Source organism: Phoenix dactylifera, chromosome 12 (genome assembly GCF_051530095.1).
Source record: "Phoenix dactylifera cultivar Ajwa chromosome 12, Ajwa_hap1_PhDact_Kaust_v1.1, whole genome shotgun sequence".
NCBI classification, from domain to species: domain Eukaryota; kingdom Viridiplantae; phylum Streptophyta; class Magnoliopsida; order Arecales; family Arecaceae; genus Phoenix; species Phoenix dactylifera.
In genome coordinates, this window is record NC_143201.1 from 11,842,632 (window position 1) to 11,866,355 (window position 23,724).

General features: G+C 37.8%; 1 protein-coding gene across 5 annotated transcripts in view; it reads left to right on the forward strand.

The window, feature by feature from the left end:
• The window catches only part of LOC103723746 (indigoidine synthase A family protein), a 41,657-nt gene extending 25,252 nt beyond the window's left edge, over positions 1 to 16,405 (forward strand). For 4 of the 5 annotated variants that reach the window (XM_039119800.2, XM_088708437.2, XM_088708436.2 and 1 more), the window contains 10 exons: positions 1,117 to 1,199; positions 1,714 to 1,773; positions 2,050 to 2,110; positions 2,523 to 2,629; positions 7,485 to 7,562; positions 13,606 to 13,651; positions 13,747 to 13,867; positions 14,747 to 14,832; positions 15,032 to 15,115; positions 16,150 to 16,405. In XM_039119800.2, the coding sequence (XP_038975728.2) occupies positions 1,117 to 1,199; positions 1,714 to 1,773; positions 2,050 to 2,110; positions 2,523 to 2,629; positions 7,485 to 7,562; positions 13,606 to 13,651; positions 13,747 to 13,867; positions 14,747 to 14,832; positions 15,032 to 15,115; positions 16,150 to 16,172 (749 nt within the window). In that variant the 3' untranslated portion in view covers positions 16,173 to 16,405. Of the gene's footprint in view, positions 1 to 1,116; positions 1,200 to 1,713; positions 1,774 to 2,049; positions 2,111 to 2,522; positions 2,630 to 7,484; positions 7,563 to 13,605; positions 13,652 to 13,746; positions 13,868 to 13,958; positions 14,169 to 14,746; positions 14,833 to 15,031; positions 15,116 to 16,149 lie in introns of those variants that run through there. The other variant, XR_015971909.2, reaches the window with a different exon arrangement.
• Positions 16,406 to 23,724: the final 7,319 nt, after the last annotated feature.

Sequence of the window (23,724 nt, forward strand, 5' to 3'; positions counted from 1 at the left end):
GAGGAATTTTCAATTTAAATACTTTATTATATACTTTAGTACACTAGCACAATGCATGCTATTCGTTTTGTTGTCTACATGAGTGAGAGACTACTAGAATATGTGATATGTGGTCTCTAGAAATTTTTAGTAGTTTAGATCATGATCAATGGTGTGAATCTTTGATTTAAATCGCTTGTACTTCACTTAAAAATCACCAAATTAAAAAAGGGTCACTGACTTCACTTAAAAATCGTGAAATTAAAAAGGGGCTGGAACCCCTGTTTCAAACAAAATAGGGGACTCAGAGGCATTCAAAACAGGGGGCTCGGAGGCGGAGTCCTCCGCACGGCTCGCCGGCCTCCGCCAGCCCTCCACCGGCCTCTGCCAGCCCTCCACCGGCCTCCGCCGACTCTCCGCCGGCTTCCGCCGGCCCTCCGCTGGCCTCCGCCACCCCCTTCACTCTCCCTCCCTCTCTCCTCCTTCTCTCTTTTCTTCTCTCCCGTTCTCCCTCTACCTCGCCTCCTCAACTGTTTTGCAGCACGGAATGGTACGAGGGCATACCAACTCGTGCTGCCGGGCAACCGGTCCAGGCCCTGGTTCCGGCACAACAGACCTTGCATATGCGTATCGTACTTTGTAGAGATTTGTTGTATCATGTTGTATCCATATCCCATATCCATTTCATAGAGGATTTCATTATAATTACATGCTTATGCTTGTACTATATTTATGAAATAAATTTCTGAACCATTTTGAGCATGGATGGGTCTGAGGCAGATTGTGGATTCAGACTTTTGAGCCCAGTATTTCTTACTCAGGTTGAACGAGCTAATTCAGCAAGCTGATTTTCCTTAATCACTTACTTTTGGTGTTGGATTGGCTATCTTATTCATGAGAATGGGATTTTGTCAGAAATTGGCTGTACCATTAAATAAATGCAGGTTTCTTTATTGTCTTTGTTGTCTAATCCTCTGGATATTGGTTCAACAGAATTGCTCATCATTTTGTAACAACTATTGTACTATGAGTTTGTGCTCTAGAGGTGCTTAGGTTATTAGATGCTTGGTCCCCACAAATGTTCTCATATACTCCTTCCACATTCATTTCAAAAGGTTCCTTATAACTTTATCTCAGGACTGAATAATGAACAACTGGAAAGGCTTGCAAAACTTGGAAGGAAATCTCAGAAGGCAGCTCGCAGGGACATTGCACATATTGTGAGTGATGTTTAATTCAACTTTTCCTTCTTTTCTTTTAGTGTTGGATTACTAGAAAACATTTTATAGGTTTATTTTAAAACTGCTCAATTTAATAAATTTGATATATGGTCAAGGTTTTCTGTAATGTTTGAAATTAGTTCAATAACTATATTAAACTATTTCTTTTGTGCAAAGTGTACATAGTTATTATTGACTGCATGTTGCTTCTACCAAGATTAAGCTGAGTAATGTTCGCATATGTTTTGTTTTTTTCAATAGGACAATCTGAGATTTAAATTGTTGATAATTGCTTGGAATCTTATGGAAGCAGGATCACCATCTACTACTTGTCCTGATTTGCCCTTTGATAGTTCATCGACTACTAGCAGTAAACTCCCAAGCGGTGCATGTAGCTCTGTGGAGGAGGTCCTCCATCTCATTCTCCACACCACATGCATCACACATGGCATGTTCTTGGATTGTATTATGATTGTTCGAATTTGTTGATGAATTGGAGTTTTTCATTTAACAGGTAGCATCTGGAGGAAATGGTGCAACAACTGTTTCTGCAACCATGTTTTTTGCAGCTAAGGTAATATCTGTTGTTAGCTCTCTCTCTCTCTCTCTCTCTCTCTCTCCCCCCCCCCGACCCCCACCCCCCCCCCCCAACCCTCGGGCCCATATTTATGTAGCTAATCTTTAATCACAGAGAACGCGTGGGTCATATGGACTTTCAGCTTCAATACTGTTTGTTTCTTCAGTTTATCAGTTCATAAATCCACTGGGTGTTAGCAATTTGAGCCTTTTTAATAATTGCATGCACTTATTTTCATTGCTCCAACAAACTCAGTAGATGAAACTATTGCAGGTTGGTATACCAGTTTTTGTTACTGGGGGAATAGGAGGAGTGCATAGGCATGGAGAACAGAGTAAGAAATACCTAATTCATTTATATTAAGAATTCAAAATCTTATGTAATGGTGGTTTCATGAGTAACGGATGTGTGATTTAATCATTTGTTAATAATTGCAGCTAGAATGAAAATTGTAATTGTGCATACTTTCTTAGTTATTTTGACACCACAAATGCATGAAAATTGACAAAAGATTAACTTACTGTTAGTTTTATTTTTTAATCCAGACTATTTTATGCTCTCAAAGGCATATGCCTCTCTTGTTTCACTTTAACATAAGGATGTACGGTGCTTTTTTTTATAATTTATGTGAATACCTGTTGACTTTTCTGTTCCTATCATTATCTATCTAATTTTGGATTCAAATTTGTATCTGAATCTTCATTTCTTTAATTGTTTTTTTTCTTTTTTTATTTTGTTGCATGCAGCAATGGATATATCATCCGATCTCACTGAACTAGGAAAGACTCCTGTGGCGGTTATCTCAGCTGGTGTGAAGTCAATTTTAGATATTCCCAGAACCCTAGAATACCTGGTATTTATAATATTATTTCATGCAAAAATTTGAATTGATGGCATTTTTTTGTGATATAAATATATCCCATGTCGAGAGACTACAATAGCCTAGATAAGTAACTGTGCCCAGTTCTGGTTTGCTAATTATATTGTGTATGTCAAAATATCCTAGTAAAAGTTAATGAGAAATTCAAAATATTGTAGATGAAAAATAACTGCACATTAAATGCCTATTTGCTCGCACCAAAATGGCTGGAGTGGGAAGTGTCACTTCCGGAGAAGTGAGTTCTGAGAAGTTACTTTTGATGAAGTAGGACTTAAGACATTCGGTTTGTTTGGGGAGTAAATGCTAGAGAATGCTTGTTCTAAGACTTTTGGCACTTAGTTGCTGGGAAGTGGCTGGAGCATAACTAGCTTCTAGCTAGTTTTTTTTGTCTGGTTGTACTGGAAGTGCTGTGATTAGTCACACTTAAAGTTGACTAGTAAGGTTACCCCCTACCTTGTGATGTATTATAACGGTTAACCATTATTATAATAATATTAAAAAAAAACCATATGATCCTACCCCTATATAATATTGGCTTTGTATATAAAATACCAAATACCAAATAAACATCTTGTTGTTATATTCAATCAAGGACAATTAATAATAGATGGAGCTTTTATATTTGCTCATGCAAATAAATTAATAAAGTCAAAAAATATACAGTATGAACATCGTAGAGAAACAATATTCTTCAAATGATTTAGATATTATTGGCTCAGTATATGTCAGTTTCATTCATTGTAATAGTGGAAAAAGAAAACCATCAGGTGATTTCTCCAAGCTGCTTCCCTTTGAACCTCACTTCTCATCATTGCCCAGAGGTATTTTGCAGCTGCAATTGTTGCCCAATACTATGGAAGGGCCATCCAATTGCAACCAACAATGATATACGTACCATATGGCTAATGAACCTGTGTAATAGAAGACCAAAATACAACTTCAATTAACAGAATATAACATATAAAATCAAAACAAGGCAATGGAACCATAGAAGTCAAATAACTTATCATGTAGAACCATCAAAAAGAAGCCTAGGAATATGCTAATCAAATGCCTGTCAACGTGGTCTAGATAGGAACTAGGGAACCTGTGCTGATAACAAGTAATAGGTACCTACATCAACTACAAAATAGGCCAATATTCCAACTGCTACACACTTGGGCAATGATCGGAACCTATGAACAAATACCATAACCCATAACAGCCAATTTAAACACAGGTATCCTAAGCAACTAGGAATAATAACAAACCAAGTAATAGGCACCTGCATTAACACAAACCAACCAACAATCCACCCATTGTATGGGAAGAAGGGATAGGAACTCAGGAGCCTGTGCCTGAAACAAGTATAACACAGGTATCACAAGCAACTAGCCGTGATAATAAACCAACAACTGGCTTAGACTTTATTGGTTCCTCATTGGGTGTTGGTGGCTGCACACCAAATGGTATTCCTCTCAGCTAATGCCCATCCATACACACACATAATTGTCGATTAAACTATTTGTTGCAGTGGTTACCCAACACTAGATTGATGGGCCATCTAGTAACTACAGCCTTTAGGCATAATACCTGCATCATAATATAATCAGCCATGGTCTACCACATATATAAATACATATACGTGGAGAATGACAAATAACATACTAGTTATCATTTAACTGCCATAGTAATTCTAACAATATAATATATCAAAAAATATTAGCAGGGGGGTTGCCAAGTATGTAGCCAGTCATTACATGTCCAAAAATATCAAACATATGCCTGCCAAGAATGTTAGACAGCCATAACATGTCCTAAAGTATCAGTGATAGAGCTGCAAAACAATTGGACAGCCATAACACATCAAGTATCAAATTCCAAATAACGCAACAAGTCTCAAAAAATAGAAGTGTCATCAAATCATAATCATATTGAATATTGAACCCAAAATCAGGAGGAGGATTGAATGAAGAGTGGATGATTGCCAATGCTAGCCCGGCTCGCAGAAAGTCCCTTATTATGTCTTCTTGAATGAAGACCGGGGAAAAACTTTCTCAATCTCTCAACAAGATCTTTGATTACAATTAAAAGCAAGGTTCGCCGTACCGGTGGCCGGCCGGACCGGTACGGTACGCGGTGGTTTCAAAAACCACAGCGCGCGGCGCTGTGGTTCTTTAAAAAAAAAAAAATCGTACCGGTGCGAACCGGCCGGTTCGCATCGGTACGGGCTCCGAACCGGCCGGTACGGGCTCCGAACCGGCCGGTACGGGCCCGTACCGGCCGATTCGGATAAAAAACCGAAAAATACCGATTTTTTTGCCGTTCCGGTACCGGTCTAGGACCGGACTGGTACGTACCGGCCCGTACCGGCCGGTACGGTCCGGTACGGCATTCCATGATTAAAAGATCTCTTGTACTCTTATGCTAAACGTGAAATCTAAAAGTAAAGCCTGTAGGTATCAAATAAAAGATGAGTCCTTTCCTAATTTTTTCCTTTTCTAGTAAAAAAAATTCTTTTTGATGTAAATATTTGCAAATTCCATGGAAAATCCCCATTTTCTAGAGCATGGGAAGGCATTGATGAGCAAATGTGGTTTGGGAAGAGTAGAAGATGCTGGCAAGCAAGAGGCATGGGCCATAGGGAGATTAAGAGAGGAGAGAGGAGTGCTTTTTTCCTCCTTAAAGTGGTCAGATCAATTGAGAGGCTTGAACGGGGTTGGAAGCCCGAAGTCTAAGTCGGGAAGTTTGAGCGTGCACTTTAGGTGACTTCAAAACAATTTGGCCGAAGTTGCTAAAGTGCCAGTGTGGGTATTTTAGGACTGAACCTGCTTTGCAATCTAGTTCGACCAAACTAGGTTTGGGGACCACTTCGCGTATCCAAATAGCCGAACTGGGCCAATTTGGCAAAATTGCAGGTTGTGCAGTCTAGTTCTGTGGCACCAAATGGGCCCTAAATTTTAGAATTTTGGTAAAACTCGCATGGTCTGCCGAACCGATCCGTACCGGCCGGTACGGGCCGGTACGGCCTGGGACCGGTACCGGATCAGCGTGAAATTCGGTACCGATAGTTTATTGTTGAAGAACCGGTACGAGACCGGTACGGACCGGTACGGGACCGGTTTCGTAGCAGTCCGGGCCGCCACCGGTACGCCGATCGGTACCGGTACGGCGGACCTTGGGTAAAATATTTGATGATTCTAGAAATAATGATGGGCATCCAAATCAATAATTTACCATTGCCTTTTGTCATCCTCACTTGTCCGTCAACCTGGCATCATGCGTTATGTTAGTCAATGCTATTAGAGTCTTATGCGACTTATTTTGAATTGATAAGCTCAAAGTTTCAAATAATTATGCAAGTTGACAAAATCCCAAACTTGATTCCACCTCAAACATTATAGTTCATCTTTAATGGCTTCCATTTAAACAACAAAAGGGCTGTTTAGTAGTCATCAATGACCAAGTGAGGAGAACAATAAAAAATCTATATTTCATGCCATAATTGTTTTGACTGACTATTGTTTTCATTAAAAGTTGGGTTGCATTTTACCTTAATCAATCAAATAGCTTTTTCATATTACATATTGTTTTATTTAACCTATTTGAATAGGCTTCTTGATATATTGAACCATCAATTCACTGTAAAATGCAGACTTAAGCTCCCTATTCTTTTACTAGAAACTTGAAACTTCTCCCATAAATAACTTCCTTGAGTTTAGATAAAATATGAGAATAGAGAATAACTGAACTTCCATATGAAATTTAAATAATTGGCTATGTGCACTAAATAGATATGCAGCACATTTATTAAAGTTTCTTAGTCCTTGATCATTTAATTCAGTAGTGCAAGATGCTTTCGAAGGTTCAAGTTTAACTTGGGGATTATGAATCAAATGTTTTATTAGCAGCTTGAAGGAAATATTCTCATGCACATACGTTTCCTATTCTACCTGGTCTCCACTTATGAAACCAAAAGTTATCTATCCTTTGTACTCATTATATGGGCGTGCCTGCAATCCATAACCATTACCATGAGAAAAAACTGTAACTTTACTGGTTTACCTTTTATTAACAGTGCCTAGCATGGTATTGGCTGTTAGTGATCAGTGCAGTAGAAAAGTTACACATCAGCTGTGTAAGCATTTTTTGATAAATTTCATTTTATACTAACACTACTCCAGTGATAAATATCGAGCCCTGTCTTAGCCATTTGAGGGTGGGTTTCTGCATTCTTGTTCATCAATTCTTCCTATAAAAAGCAATCTCTAGTGTTATACAAGTCTTTCCATGTTCTTAAAGACAACTTCCATCCATGTGATTATGTCCTTACGTCCTTTTTCTTTTTAAAACCTGCACATATTTATGCACCTCTCCTATTACCGGGGCTTACCAACGTACGCTGGAGATGCTTTTACCCTTTGAAATGGTTCTCCATTACTTAATTGGTGCAATCCTCAGATATACACTTCAAGTATATACGTCCATGTTTTCCCATGTATCCAACTTAATATTCTTAATTTTACCACATCTATATGTGAATCTCCACAACAATAATGTAAGGTTCTTTGAAAACTTTATGCTAGGGTAATTTCAATGAAGAATTTGATGGTCTAAAAAATGCTTTAAAATGTGAATTCCAGTTTTCACTAGTGTGTATATTGCTCTACAAAACTATTGCTTCTGCTACATTTCCATCCAACAAAAAAAATAGAGAAGAAAGACATGTTATATGGTTTTGCTTTGAGTGTGCTATGATGAAAGAAAAGGTTTCCTTGACAAATGATGAAAGAAAATGAAATTTTCTATTGTCACAATGCAATAAGTGAATCTATATTTCTTAATGCAGGAAACTCAAGGAGTGACTGTCGTTGCTTATAAGACCAACGAGTTTCCTGCATTTTTCACTGAACACAGTGGATTCAAGGTGATGCCATATTTTTCATTTGTTTAATATATGCTAGCATACTGCAAAATTGGTTGTTCTATAAAAAAACTTCTTGTGTGGCTCTTTCTTCATTAAGTTTTCTAGATAATTTGTCATTATATTTTTTCTGCTTTATCAATGTCAATGTTTTTTTTTTTAAATGTAATATGCGGTGCTGTTACTCATATCAATATGTCTATCATCCTAATCTAGCCAAATCGTGCGTAGGGTTGGAATTGGGCTAGGTTAGGTTGGGTTTTCATGTTACTCAAGCTTGTACTTGAAATATTTTTTAGACTTTGAGCTAGGCCAAGGCCTGAAAATTTTTGCCTAATACCCGCTTGAGCTCGAACTTGAGCTCGATCTAAAGCCTTATCTTGTTGGCTTGGATTAAGGCTTGAGCCTCTTTCTCATTGGTGCAACATGAGAGAGAGAACATGGGGAGGAGAAAGGAGAGAGATTAGAGGGAGAGAGTGGAAATCAAGAGAGAGAGAGAGTAGAGAGAGAGAGAGAGGGGGGAGAGATTAGGACGAAGAGGAGAGGATAGAGATATCAGGAGGGGGGATGAGAAGAGAGAGATTGAGAGAGAGAGAAGACAATGATCAGGAGAGAGGGGGGGCGTAAGGACAACAGTGGAGAGAACGGAGAATAGGTTTGGAATTGGGTTGGGCCGGGTTGGGCTTCATCATAGCTTGGCCTGTCCTAGAAATAATTTGGGCTTCAAGGTAGGCCAAGGATCAATTTTTTTTTTATTCAAAATTTTTGCTGAGCTTGAACTTGAGCTTGTCTTGAAGTCTAATTCAGCTTGTTCGGATCTATGCCTAAGCTAAACAAGGGAGAGTGGTTGGGAGAAGAGAGAGAGAGAGAGAGAGAGAGAGAGAGAGAGGAGAGATCGATAGGGAGATAAAGTGTAAAGAGATCGAGAGGGAGAGGAGATCGAGAGATCAGAAAGGAGAGAGAAGGGATATGATAGGGAGGGGATAGAGGAGATGGAGAGAGATTAGAAGAGAGAGGGGAAAGAGGGGTGAGAGATTTGGAGGGAGAAAGAGGGGACACTAGAGGGAGAGTAGAGAAGACAGTGGAGAGGGAGTGATTTGAGAAACATGAAGGGGTGGGGTAGACCTAAGTTCAGGCTCGAATCAGGCTTGTTGGGCTTGATTTTTGGGCCGGGATAAGGCTAGACCCGATCCCAACCTAAAATATTTGGGGCTTAGTTTTTAGGCCTAAGCCTGATGCGGTTCTTCTCGGCCGAGCACAAAGCCTGACCCAAAGTTTGCTTGGTCCGACAGGCCTTGGGCCGAGGATCGAGCCCATGTCCAGCCCTAGTGAAATAAAATAAAGAGGAGAAGGGGTTAGGGTGGGCATTCGGGCTTGGATCGGACCTACTTTGGGCATGTGCTTGGGGCCTACTTTGCATTCTAAGTTGGTCCTCTTTTGAAATATTATGCAAATCTCCATAACAAAAGCTACCATTGGTAAGTTCTAAGTCATCATTTGCATAGTTCTATTCTTAAGATTTGAGCCTTCTTAATGCATATTTTATGACCTGATGAAGCTATGTTGGCATACAAGTCATATTAGAACTCTTTCTAGCCAATTCACATTTAAACAACTTAGAATATTACTTCTCACTTAATAAGTGTATCCTTGATGTTGCAATGCTCATTTTGTAATCCAATAAATAAATTGTTGACCCTCGATAATCACTCTTCATTCGCTTGGTTCAATGTTATAATCAATACACAATGTCTTGCAACTGTACTTCCTTTTTATTAACATTGGATACTGAAGCATCTCATGGTGATGTACTACTCAATAAAAACCTTTATTGTCAATTATCGCAATTACTTCTTCAGCTCTAAAAGTTCCACCAATGGCATCGTGTAAGGGGGTTGATGAGAAATTCAATCATTGTTTGTGGTATTGGTAAATTAATAGCTCTTCTAATTAAGTGTGATTTTTATGATATCAATAATTGCCAAACTTTTCCTTAGAAAGGGTTTTAGTAATCATTTTGACACTGCTATCATCATTCTAATATGTAATCAGGCTTCATGAATCATTCTTGGTAACTTTATTTCCCTAGTTTCACAAATCAATCTTTTTATCAAAGATTGCATATAAAGCTAGCTTCTTATAAGAGGAAAATTAGTTACATATGAATTTGATGGACAAGATTTATCTCCCCCAATTTGTCCCCAATTGTTATTTTCAATTATTATAACTTATGTTTCTTAATAAGCTTACACATAAAACATTGTTTGATATGAAAAAAATGGTCATGCTGTCCAAATTTTACTATATATTTTCATATCGCTATAAAGATGCATCACTAATATATTTAACTTCCTTGGTCCCATTGGAAATATTCCCACTAACTCTCCATGTCATCATAAGGTAATCATGATTCTAAGGCTATCCACTTATCAACCAGACCTCTTTTGCTGCTAGGAGATAGAAAACCTACTGTTTTGATACCATAATGTCACAACCAAAACCTAGCTCTATCAAGTCGTCCATGTGACTAAAATCACGGTTGATCAATTGCCTGGATTAAATTCAACTAATTATTGCAAAAGAACATAATTCTAAATTTAAACTTCAGTTCATGTAATCATAACATAAGTGACCATTTGGTTATGGTATCATGTAGAGCAAATTAAAATCTAAAAATTAACTAACTTTAGCTCACAACCCTGACAAGATTCGCTTACCATTTACTTAAAATACACAAACTATCTCACTGAAACACACTTATATTTTCCAATATGAATACATTTTAGCACTCCTTCCTCACCTAGTGTGACATCTATAAGCACACTTTAACCCCAGGGTATGCTGTACCGGCCTGTATGCGCCGATACGGGCCGGTACGAATCGGTTTTGGTAGGGACTGGTACCGGATCAATGTGGGATCCGGTACCGTAAGTTTTTCATTGAAAAATCGGCCAGTACGACTGCCGTACGGGTACGAAACCAGTACGGACCGATATGGGATCGGTACGTACCGGTCCGGGCCGCCACCAGTATGCTGACCGGTACTGGTACGGCGGACCTTGCTTTAACCTATGATACAAAAATAGCACTAAGTTCCTTTTTGAGGTAGACTTTGCGCAGCAAAAATACTTCAAACCTTTTAGTAGACTAATAAGTGTTTCACTCTGAAATATGTTCAGTTACTGAGTGAGCTACATAAGTTCGTAAGTAGCCAAACATAGCGAATAACATACTATCAAGAAAAATAGAATAACGGAAGCAATGAGGATTAAGACTTGTTGAAACTCAAATAGTCATGAACGATAGGGGCTATGACAATAAGTAAATTTACCACAATAATTTTTTTTTTTTGAAAAAAACACTAGAATGCACTTGAAATCAATTATTAAAATCAATAATAGATGCCTTTTTTCAAAATTGCTGAGAAAACATTAAGTGCAATTAAAAAATCACTTTATACAATGAAAATTTGACAACACTTAGAAAATTAATTCAATACCAACTAGTTAGTAACCAACTATTACACCTGCTAGTCATGGGTTCACTAATTAGTAGGCACGTTTGCCAAGGGTCACTAATTAGTAGGCGCATTAGCCAAGGGTTCACTTGCACCAACTATTGCAATATTGCTTCTTAGTGGTTCATTAATGCCCCAGCTGTTATACCCATTGGCTATGTTTCATTGAAACCAGCTATTATCCCGCTGGTCAATGGTTTAGTGAAGCCTACCAGCTGGTTAGGGGTCCATTGACTAATTTGTAGTTTCATCTAAATCCATAAAACAAGAAAGCTCTCACTTTTAGGCAATATGACAATTTAAAATATTTTGAATGGATCAGTTCAAAAGAAATCCTTTTTATTGATATAAATTTCAATTATAATCACTTAACTTTGAGAAATTCAAATTTCAATAGTTTTCAAAACAAAATTTTACCAAAATTCACTTAACACAAAATGCCAAAAAAAAGATCACAAATTATGAAAACTATGATTATTTACATATAACAAGGATAAATATACAATAAAAAGTTTCATCTAAACAAGCATGTTGTTGAAAGTAATGTCTATAAGCTGCTTCAACTTTTGGAGCTGCAAAAGTGGTTGCAGGGTAGCGGCCTCCTATTTTTAGATGGCTTATAATCATGAGATGTCCAGCCATTATAAGGTAGAAGCTGGGTGTCAAGCTAGGGTTTAGCTGGGTGACTAATTTATAAGGAAAAGGTGGCTGGTGGTAGCTAGTATGAGTGGCTTTATAGTGACCAAACATGAGGTGGCAACTAATTAGGGAAAGTGTGGCGTGGCTGTTAACAATGTGAGCATGAGGTAGCAGCTCCTAACAGATTGAAGGTGACAGCTTAAGAGTAAGCATGTGGTGGCTCAGCCTAATCCTTGAAGTCCTTTGATTTATATTCAAGATCTCATTTGTGGGTTCCTTTTGATCATTATTACCTAGTCATTTCATTTAGTCATTTTAACTTAGATATGATAAAAATCAAGTTTTTTTTTTTTGTGTTCCCACAGAGATGTGGTACTGCATGCATATCATGCATGTCATGTACCATAGGCACGGCTCTTCTTGATTTGCTTGATTTAGGGTTCCTCTCTCTCATGCTTGTTGATGAAGGAAGGAGAAAAAAGGAAGGGGGTGGGTTGGGGGGGGGGGGGGGGGGGGAGGAGGAGAGCATAACTGCATTCGGCACCTTCTCTATTGATTGCTTCTTGAGGGGTAGAGGGAACCTGCATTCAAGTGAAAGGATGTAACCTATCTTCCTATCCAGTGCCCTAGGGTTTTGGCGGTTTGGAGACTAGCGATAGAGAAAGTGAAAGATGAGAGGGCATTGTTTATCATCCCAACCAGATGTGCATGGCTAATAAAGGTGCTTCCAAAGGTCTGCCTATATTGGGCCCGCCACCAATATTAGCCTCATCAGAAAAAAATACAGCCCAAAAAAATGTCACTTAGATATAGTCTAAATATTTTGAAACCCAAATATATAACTTACAATCAAAATGATTCTAAATTAATCACAAGTATATACATATATTATTTGTAATTAAATTGTACAGTTGTGTCCGTGTATCCAAGTTTTTTTAAAGTTGCCGTCTCAGATTCTTCTAGCCATTTGGTCACTTGACAACCTTGTCCTGTGTCCAGGTAATCCTTATGTTTTAAAAAACAAACAGGGGCAACACTACTTTTAGTCCTCAATATCTCTTATTTATTCTTCAGATTATCTACATAAATCTCTTTACTTCCAGTTGGGTTTTCAGAATATACATTGCCAAAAGTTTTCATTTATCTAACTCAGCCAATAGTCTTAATTAAGATGTTGCAAATTTGGGGCGTTACATGCCAAGTCATAACAAAGCATGAGATGTAAGAGCAATGAAGTGCTGTGGAAGGACAACTTGGACTTAGTTTTGTTTAAGTGATGCTTTATCACGGGAGCCAACCACCATTCTCAGATTTAAGTTCTAGGAAATATGATTTGTTGATGGTTTCAATATTTTACCCTTAATTTGTGTGTCAACAGGTCTAGATATTTTCAGCCTCTTTAAAATAATTCTTAGTAATTGCTGCTGCTGGAGCATTCCAACAAATCCATACATGTTCGGTATCTTATATGCTTTATTAGCATCAATTTTTTTTGCTGAAACATAATGATTCTTTATTCATAGTTAAACATATATTATCAATATAGAGCCTGGAATTGTATTTAACCATGATTTTTTTTTTTCTAATCATGTTTCCCACAATTTAGATAGTGAATTCTATTTTACTTGCATGACTCAGGCATATTTGTATTATTCTTGCTGCTTTTGTAGGTTCTCGCCGATTTATTTATAGCAATATAACCATTCTGAATATGATGGCAATTTTGTTCTGTTGTTATGTTCTTGATACGAGCTTGTGCGACAATCCTTATGTCCCATAAGTTGTTAATGCTGCCCTTTTATAGGACAAATATTTGCACTTACAAAAGAACAATTTGATGCTGTTATAGCTGTAGATACTCATAAGGTCTTTTCAATTTGTTGAATGCAGGCTCCCTGCCGTCTCAACACTCCACAGGAGTGTGCTAGGCTCATAAGTGAGTGAAATCAATATATACGCATAAGCACTTGTTTTCTCGTTATACTCGATTCTGGCATGCATGTCAGTTTATTTCCATGTTATGAACTGCAGATGCAAACCTGAATCTAAAGCTTGGAAGCGGAATGCTAATTGCAGTGCCTGTCCCAAAAGAATACGCCGCTTCAGGAGATATGATAGATTCAGCAATACAAAGTGCCCTAAAAGAAGCAACGTAACCTCACTTTCACTAGTCTATCAATAATTCCTTTCTGTTTCTGTGTTTGTGTGGATACATCCCGATTTACTAATGTGTATGCATGTAGGTGTGGCTAGAACCAGACCACACATATGATCTATCCATAGGGATCCTTCTATCTACCATGGAAAATGCCGTTCTTTCATTATTTTTGTGCTCTGCATCTCCACCAGATAAGAATTTTCATCCGTCAATTTCATGCACCAAACTACCCAGAAAATCAGGTTTCTTGCTTTTGAAAAATTAAAATGTCTGAGCAATAAACCAATGGAAGAAGGTAATTTTGCGTGTTTGGTTCCATAGTTGCTCGTGATCTCCAGATTATTCTAGTCAAAGTGTTTTATTCACCCTTAGAATGTCCCCATATTATTCGTGCACAAACTTGTGATGCACTGGTGCATGCATGCACAAGCACATGAAGACATGTAGGCATGGACACATGCGCACATACATACATCTGTTTTCATATGCACAGACACTGACAAATAAATATGCTCATAACATGCTCAAACACTTTCAAAGCAAGATCTGTTTTTTCTTGCACTATTTACGAGTCATTTTAGTGCTGAGCAGCGGAGTTTTTAAGATTACATGTCACTTAAACAATAAATTGTTTTTTTTTTTGGTTTATATAAGATTATTCTGGTCATGAATTGACAATTAAAATGAAAAATCAATTAATTTAAATACAACGCATCTTTGGATTATTTCTTTTCTTTTCCTTCTTTGTATGCTCCACCTGATGACCTTATCGCATCTGTATCAGATTTGGACTTTTCAACTTCATTAAATCACTAAGTACACTATTTGTGAACATATAGCATATTACCATCATATTCTTACATTTTGTATCAGGGAGAAGAATGTGATAGGTAATGCTGCAACTCCTTTCTTGCTTGCTAGAGTGAATGAGCTAACCGGAGGAGCTTCGTTGGCTGCCAGTATCCTGAATTTGTATTTTTGAGTGTGTCTATAATCTAGATAATCATGTCTGTACTTCAATACAGCTAATTTTTGGCCCACAGATTTTGAAAGGAGAGAATTTCATCCAAGCTAAGGAGAATAATTATACCTTTTCCTAAGGAGATTTTTACCTTTCTCCTTATGTTCATCTGGTAATTTTCCTTAAGCAAGTTATAGATATCGCACTTGTGAAGAACAATGCATGCGTAGGTGCAAGAATTGCAGTGGAACTTGCCAGTCTTAGACGAAATATAAACAATTGTGAGTAGTCAATCCCCATTTTTTCTTCGTTTTTCCTGCTTATATTGCTACTTTTATCTATCATCCTCTTTGAAAATGCGGTGGTGCCACTGAGTTTCTTGTATTACTGTTACACAGTGGAGGTAATGATTGCTTAGCCTGAAAATGCATATCATCGTTAGAATTTACATTGTCCTGCTAATTTAACTCTTATTACTGAAGATATAGAATTACTCGGGATAGCTCTCATAGTCATCCTTGAGGTGACGTTAGATTGATCTTTACATTTCACAAGGAAACCTGAGAAAAGAGGTTGGACTAGACATTTAAGGTATGGATGCCCTGGCTTTCTGTAAAATAATTGCGTTTATTGGAGGATTCAATCATATACGTAACTTTGCTAGCATGGGATGTATCGGTCAATTATGAGCTGCAGTTGAAATCATCCAACCTCATATGTCGGCAACCAAAAGGCTTAGATGGTATCGAAAAGAACTGGGGACGAGGATTTTTCCAAACTTTTGATCCTCAGTTTCTCTTATCCTCTGTCCTTTTCGAACTCCATGAATGCTGGCAGTAAGCATTTCCTGTTCATGATGTGGTAGCCCAACTTGCTATAGTCTTGTAGCATGCCAGGTTTAAATTTTAATACCTATCTTCATTGCAACTTATATTAAAGTACTCATCATCAATAATGTCAACATACAGAACATAGAAATACAAAAGGCTGCACAATGTAAATATGTTGTATAAAGGGGCATTAGGTAATAAACAAATGCAGGACCGACGGGATGCTTCAGGAGAGTTAATAGCCAGTCAAAGTGAACCATTGTTTTTTTTTTTGGTGAGTAAATGAGCCATTGTGATGGGGTATTATGACTACTAGCTGACACCTCCAATGGCCTCTTAGTCTAGCAGTTTTAGAGCATATGAACTGTACTGGAATAACTTAAATGTTCCATTTGAAAAAACCCCTCACTCCCTTCTTGATATACTGTAACATCCCTTCTTTGCAATCATTGTATTACTTAAAAATATAATGTGATTTTTGACAGGTTCTGTGAGGTCGGCATTATAAATTTGAGAGATGGTAGCGCCTACATTGCTGTATGGTAGTTTGTTACTCAATCAGTTATGTTTGGAAATATATATTTCTTTGAAAATGTTAATTGCAGTGTAATAATTAGTTTTGTTTATTTTAGAAAAAATGTCGTGATTTAAAAAATGTTGGTGATGGCGATGTAATCTTTAGAATAATATTAAGTTGTTGGAAGGTTTGTCAGGAATAGAACTTTTTCTGCATTCACTGCATGGGATGTTTCATTTATCCTTTTCGCATTATCTCCTCCTCTTTCAACATATAAAAACAACTGTCCTTTTCGTCCAACTAATAAATTGGGAAATTGTGCTTGGCCTTTCCTATCTACATGGAATACAGTTCCCTACTAGTAAGATCAGGTTGCCAAGTGTGTCAAAAAGTACCATCTGGAATTGGTGCAGTAGCTTCGGTTAATGCACGCGTGCAAGTACTAAAATCTGTGCTCTCGTCGGAGGTGGCGGGTATGTAAAAGGATGGTTGCTTACCCAAGGTTTTCAAGGATTTTCCCGTAAGGCTTCGCATGGAATAGATATCACAGGCACTCCGCATCTTTCTTTTTTCTTTTCTTTTCTTTTTTTTGGGAGAGGGGGAGGAGAAGAAAAATCACTTGTGATAAAACATGATACATTGGTACATAAACTGATGCGTACGTGATCAGAAGCAAACATTAATAAGAAGAAACCCAGATTTTAAGACACGATATTGCATTGTTGCACTGTAGTCCAGAAAAGACTCTGTAGAAGGTCAAATGAGAATAACCACATCAATTGTATCCAGGTATCCGTGACCCATCATTCTTCTGGACAAGTAGGATTAGAGAAGACTATAAGACTTTGACTTGGACGAATCACTATTAAAGCTAAAAAAATCAGCCACCAATCTCTTAATTTATTCCTTTGAAAGTAAGGGCACCTATATGGCCTCACACAAATTGGTTCATGCCTTGCTTGAGAGGTACCTTGTGGACATAAGATCTGGAAGGTGGTAACCCACGTAGCTCTTGAAAGACATGTTCAGAAGATTTAGAACATCTTCTAATTAAGAATTAAATTTAGAAGTGGCGCCATCATGTTGATCTTGTAAATTAAGAGAAAATTTTGAATAAATCTCCCTATTTTCTTCGATGTAGCTCTTTTGAAATTTCCTGTTCATCCATGATCTTGTCTTCCGGGGCTGCCAATCTTTCAAAACATCTTTCACAGCAACATTAAATTTTATATGTAAATCAGAAAAATTCCAAACAATAGGTTTTAATATACGTATCCACCGGGTACCTAAAACTGCTTCATAACCAATCAAAGGAAGCAAATAAAAAACAACAGTAATTGGTACCTTTTGCACCATCATATATACCTCTTTACGATGCCTAGAACTTGTAATCTTTTCTTCATTTGCTTTTGCCACTTCAAACTTGCCTTGTATGCTAGGAGTGATTCCTAAACCTTGTTGTTTAAGAAATTGTGAACGCTCCCAGAATCCACCAAAATTGAGATTTGGTGTCGAACCATTCTTCCTTGAAACTTCATAGTTTGGCGTCTGGGGCACCGTTGATAGCATGGATGGATATCTTTGGCATTTCTTCAAGGTTCTCTTTACTATTGTCATCAATAACTCCATAGATGTCTTCCTCATCGACCAGCTTCCCTCAATAAGTAATAATTTTTTGCACCTATGTCCAATATCAGATTTCTCATTGCAATTAAAGTATAATCCCTTGTCTCATCTTTCTTTCAACTCGAGAAGACTCAGCTTTTGATTGGTAAAGGATTGCGGTTATACACTAGCCTGCTGGCTATTGACATCCTCATCTCCATTTGACTTGCATGCTTTTGTGGAATGGACATGTGCCTCGCCTAACTGGTTGCAAGTAAAAGCATTATTGGTTTGGATTTTGTTTGCATGTATACCCTCCTAAATATACAAAATTGAATGAATACTCTAGTAAAATTACTATTTGCATGTATGTTCTTTTTTTTTTTTGCATATGTATCCATACCATTTAATGAATGCCGTTAAAAAAATAGACGGCTTAAAATTAAAATAACTAAAATACCTTTATGGGTAGGTATACATTCAAAAAATTTATTAAAAAAAATCCAAAACTCGGATGAAATTTGGTAAGCCTTTTATGATTCTGTTGGATCAACAAGTTAAAAAAAATATTTTAATTTGCATGCTAAGTGTTGCTAAGATTTCTGAGAATGTTCTGGTGGAAGACTCACGTAAACCTTTTCTTCCAAATCACCATGTAAAAAAGCATTTATAACATCCATTTGGAACAATGGCCAATCATGATTAACTGCAACAAACAACAAAACTCGAACAATATTCATCTTGGCAACAGGAGCAAATGTTTCCTTGCAGTCAACTCCATAGGTTTGTGTAAACCCCTTAGTGACTAATCTGGCTTTGTCTCTGTTAACTATTCCATCACTGTTATACTTTTTTTTTATACACCCAATGACATCCCACTTTCTCAGTGTCACAATTTCCCCAGTATGATTTTTGTCAAGAGCCTCAAGCTCTTCTTGCATGGATTTTCTCCAATTTGGTTATGCATTGGCTTCTTGAAAGTTTTTGGGTTCATCTGATATAGAACTTAGAAAGGCAAAGTAGGATGGAGAGACATTGTCATAGGTTAGGTGACTTTGAATGAAGTTGAATGGTAGGTATAAAAATCTTGCATCTTAGCAAGGGGACGAGTCAGCCTAGTTGAGCGATGAACTTCAGGTTGGGCCATCATGGGACCTTCAAGTGAAGCATTTTCTTCATATAAGGCATCACTTTCTCCTATATTAGATGAAGAATTTTCCAAAGAGACAAGTGGAGGAGACATTGAGCTAACAGTGGGAAGGGGGACCAAGTCATGTAGAAACTCCCTCTGTGACTGAATCCTAGAGTCATCATTTGGTGCAAGAAAGAATGGTTCGGTTTCAACAAATTGCACATCACGGGATACAACAAGTTTGTGGTTTTTTGGATCGTAATATTTGTATTCTTTTTGGGTGGAAGAGTACCCAAAAAACACACATTTAGTCGCACGAGCATCAAGTTTATTCCGATGACTTGCTGCAACATGAACATAGCACAGACATCCAAAAACATGAAGGCGAAAAATATCAATTTTTCTACCGTGCAGGACTTCAAGTAGAGACTTGTGTTTAAGAACACGACTAAGTAGTATGTTAATCAAATAGACAGAGGTAAGGACACCATGTGACCAATATCATTTTGAAACATGCATCTAAAATATGAGACACTTGACAGTTTCTAATAGGTGACAGTTTTTTCTTTCGGCTACACCAATTTGCTGTAGGGTGCCAACATAACTAGTTTGATGAATAATGCCATGACAACTCAAATAATCAGAAAAAATATTTTGCACATACACTGTTCCATTATCAGAGCATAAAACTTTCACAGAAGCACAAACTGAGTAGCAACCATCTTATAAAAGTTTTGAAAAGCAGAGATGGCTTCACATTTGTGTTTCAACAAGTAAAACCATATAACACGAGCAATAAATGTAATAAAATATTTATAACTGTCATATATTCAATAGGAGCTGGTCCCCAAACATTAGTATGAATTAATTTAAAAGGTGCACCTGACACAGTATGAGATGAACTAAAAGGTAGTCGAGTTTGTTTGGACAATTGACGAGTCTCACAAGGGTGAGGGATACCAAACATGCTAGGAAACAAATAAGACAACACGTGATCAGATGGGTGTCCTAAACGCTTGTGCCAAATACTTGTAGATCTGACCAAGAAAGCTTGAGTGGAAGTGGTCAACAAAATTTAGCCTATGAGAATATATGCCTTCACCAATCACTTTCTTTGTGGCTTGATCCTAAAATTTTACATTAGTAGATGAGAAAACAACATCACAGTTTATGGTGCAAGTGAGCTTGCCACAAAAAGTAATTTTGAAAGAAATGAAGGAATATACAATGCTTGAGAGTTTGGACACTTTGGAAAAATATTAAAGGTACCATGACCCTCAATTGGGGAAGAAGTTCCGTTAGCAACAGAGACAGTGTATTTCTCTGTAGAAGGTCTAAAGTAAAGCAAATAACTATGATCATTGGTAATATTATTTATACTACCAAAATCAATAATCCAAGTAGAGTCATCAAAGAGCGTTGAAAAAAAGGCTTTGAGATTACCTGAGACGTGTGGGAGAGGATAGGTCAGCTTTAGATGTGGAAGATTTAAGCTTACTGAAGTGTTGGTGGAGTAGCCTTGCAAGATCCTCAATGGTAGTATTAGATAAGGAGAGATGAGCCACATCATAGGACTTCATAGTATTAGCAACCTTTGGCTTCAAATGGGGATGAAGAATCCAACAACGATCTTTTGTATGATTTAACTTATTACAATAATCCCACCGACATCCCTTTTCTGACCCTTGAGAAGAACCACCAGCATTGAACATTCTCTTATCATTTCGAGTTCTAGAAATAACATGAGCACTAGACTCAAAATGCATACTAGCAGTTTGGGATTCAACATTCATGGCTTTCTTCCTAATTTTGTCTCTTTGAAGGGTAGCACAAACATTTGATAATGATGGTACTTCAGCTCCTATCAACATTTGCCCTATTAGAATCTCAGACTCGAGCTTCAAACTAGCCAACAACTGAAAAACTTTATCTTCCTTAGCACGCTTTTGAAGGATATTGATATCTGTGGTAGGTGGGCGATACATTGACAGTTCATCCCACATGCTCTTGAGTTTCCCAAGATGCTCAATAAAAGAATAATTTTTTTGCTTACATTCAGAAATTTGCTGTTGTAATTGGTAGATTCTAGCCATATTATTCTGGTGACCATATAAATCTTTAATATAATTCCACAAATCTTTAGCTGACTTGAAGAATGTAAAGATTTCAGCAATCTTGGGTTCTATAGAATTAAGAATCCTAGACATAACAAGTTGATCATTTGCAACCCATTCATCATACTTAGAAACATCAGTTTTTGGAGTGGATTTCTTGCCATCAATGTCCCAATTTGTATTTACTGCCCACAGATAGGCAAACAGCTCTAGACCATGGGACATAATTAAGCCCACTGAGTAAAATCGAAGAAAGCTTTGTACCAGGATTGCTATTTTTTCCAATCATATTTAACAAAAAACTAAAAATGAAATACACTAGATTTTTGCAAATATAGCAAGCAAATACAAGGCTGAAAAAGATTTCTCACTGATGGGGGGAAAAGTGGATCACCCAATGCATAGGGTTAAAACACCCAAATCTGACAGTAAGCCTAGCCTCGGCGAACGGATCTCGGTAAGCATAGTCTCGGTGAGCGTGATCTCAGTCTCGGCTAAGCAAAACTTGATTGACCTCGAGGCTAAGAAAAATCTAGTCAGAAGCTAAGACCGACTCCAACTCTACTGAAAGTCAAGTCGGTCTCTAAATCGGAGCGTCTGCATAAAGAAGGGGTCACCAAATCCTCCATATTTGGGATCAAATTTCGCAGTCTCCGCCACAACAGCTATCAAATTTGAATCTTTACAATTTTAACCGATTGTCAGCTAGCCTGAAATTCCATGCCATCTAAGGTAATTTATTTAACCCAAGATTTGCGCAATCACATCCGATTACGAATAACCTCCACACCCCCTCCTATAAAGAAGGGGGAACTCCGGGGAGAGAGGGACTTCTCCCCCCTTGATAAGAAGATTTCTTCATTAAAATATCTATAAATTCTATCTAACTTAAGTATCGGAGGGCCTTTGCCATATCCTCTGGCCTGGGCTTCTTGCAGGTCTGCCAAAGACAACATCCTCCATGGCCTGCGGCAGAAGCTCCTTCTCCTGGTTCGCAATCACCTCCGGGTCTGATTTTCAGCAATAACACTCACCAACAAAGTGTAGACCGCCAAACACCGCAGCCCTCAGCTCCAACAACGATCGATTGGGCAAGTGGGTGATGAAGACCAAGAAGTAGATTAGAAAAAATCTGGGTGTTTGCTTCCCAAGATACAGTTTTGGAATTGAAGGATTTTCTTCTTAAACAAATATATGAGTGGGCTACAAAAGACAAATCTCACAAGTTTATCCTTTTGCAAAGAGTGGCTTTCAATTGATTCTGAAGGTGTACGGCAAAAGTTTCAAAGAATGAACGGTATGTTGCAAAATTGGCAGGAAAATGACAAGGTTATGGAATTCAAAACTGCTAAGAAAGAAATAATAAAGAATGGAATCAACACAAAAAGACCATGTTTTACATGGAAAACCCCGAAGGGAAAAAACTACAGGCATAGAAAAACATTCTCATTCATGGTTTGCTCAAAAAAGAGCATAGCAATATATAGAATACAACAGCCAAAAATAACACCCACAATTAAGCCCCAATTAGCTCCATCTTGTTGGCCAAGAATAGCACCTACAATTAAGCCCCAATTAGCTCCCCAATCAATTCTACATAAATGGAAATATCTTCTTGCCTTCTTAACAACAGATATAATGCATTCTATTGTTCAACGGATGACACAAAAAATGGGATTATTTGGGGCATACAACTTTTGATATTAGTGATATTGGTCATCAGTGATCTCCATTACTTCGAGCATGAAACACCCGTCAAGTATCACTAGCATCACGAATTGGTCACGGTGTGTTGTGTTCTCCACTCCCTTCTAAGGCTATCACAGCAATCCTTAGGTTGCTTCGATTTCTCTCACTGCCTAGATTAAGTGATCTGATGGATTGCCTGCCCTTTTGAGGAAGTGGACCAGAGCCCTTGGCTTGTGCTTCTCCATTGGCTTAAAGTGGTCTGTGCCATGATGGTATGGACCGAAAGACACCAAGTGGGGAGTGAAGGCAGCTCTGCTAAGATATATGATGTTGGCGGGCATCCTATATATATCGAAGTCTCCTTCCATTCTCATCTTCATCAGGATGGTTCAAAGAGTACTTGATGTTATTTTCGATGTTTAGCACCCAATCGAATGCCTTGATGCCCCATGATAGGACCTGGAACCATATAAATATGGTTTATGGTCCTTGTACTATGCCACACCTCTTTAGTTTGGAGGCCTCCCACCTTTTTTGCTGTACATAAATACACAGCAAAGAAAGATTGAAGGGATTGGATTCATTGCTTTACAACCAGGCGAGGAATGAGATTTCTTGGGCTTTGCTAGATTTGAGATATATATATATATATATATATATATATAGTTACGTTTCATGGTTGCCCTTGCACTCATAACATAGTTATCCTTCATGGTGGTCCTTGTACCCCTATAAGGCAACTCTTTCGTCCAGAGGCCTCCTTCCTCCTCTTTTGGCATATATAAACACTACTATAGAGAAAGTATAGAGGGATTGGAAATCAATTGCTTTACAACCAGGCAAGGAATAAGATTCCTTAGGCTTTGCGAGACTTGTTAAATTCAGATTCTAGAGGCTTTGCTTTGAAAGAACCTTGGAGAATAAATCCCAATAACAGACTTTATAGGATAAATACCTTAATAAGAAGCTTTTTTTTGCTAATCTTGTGATAGTATTGTTTCCC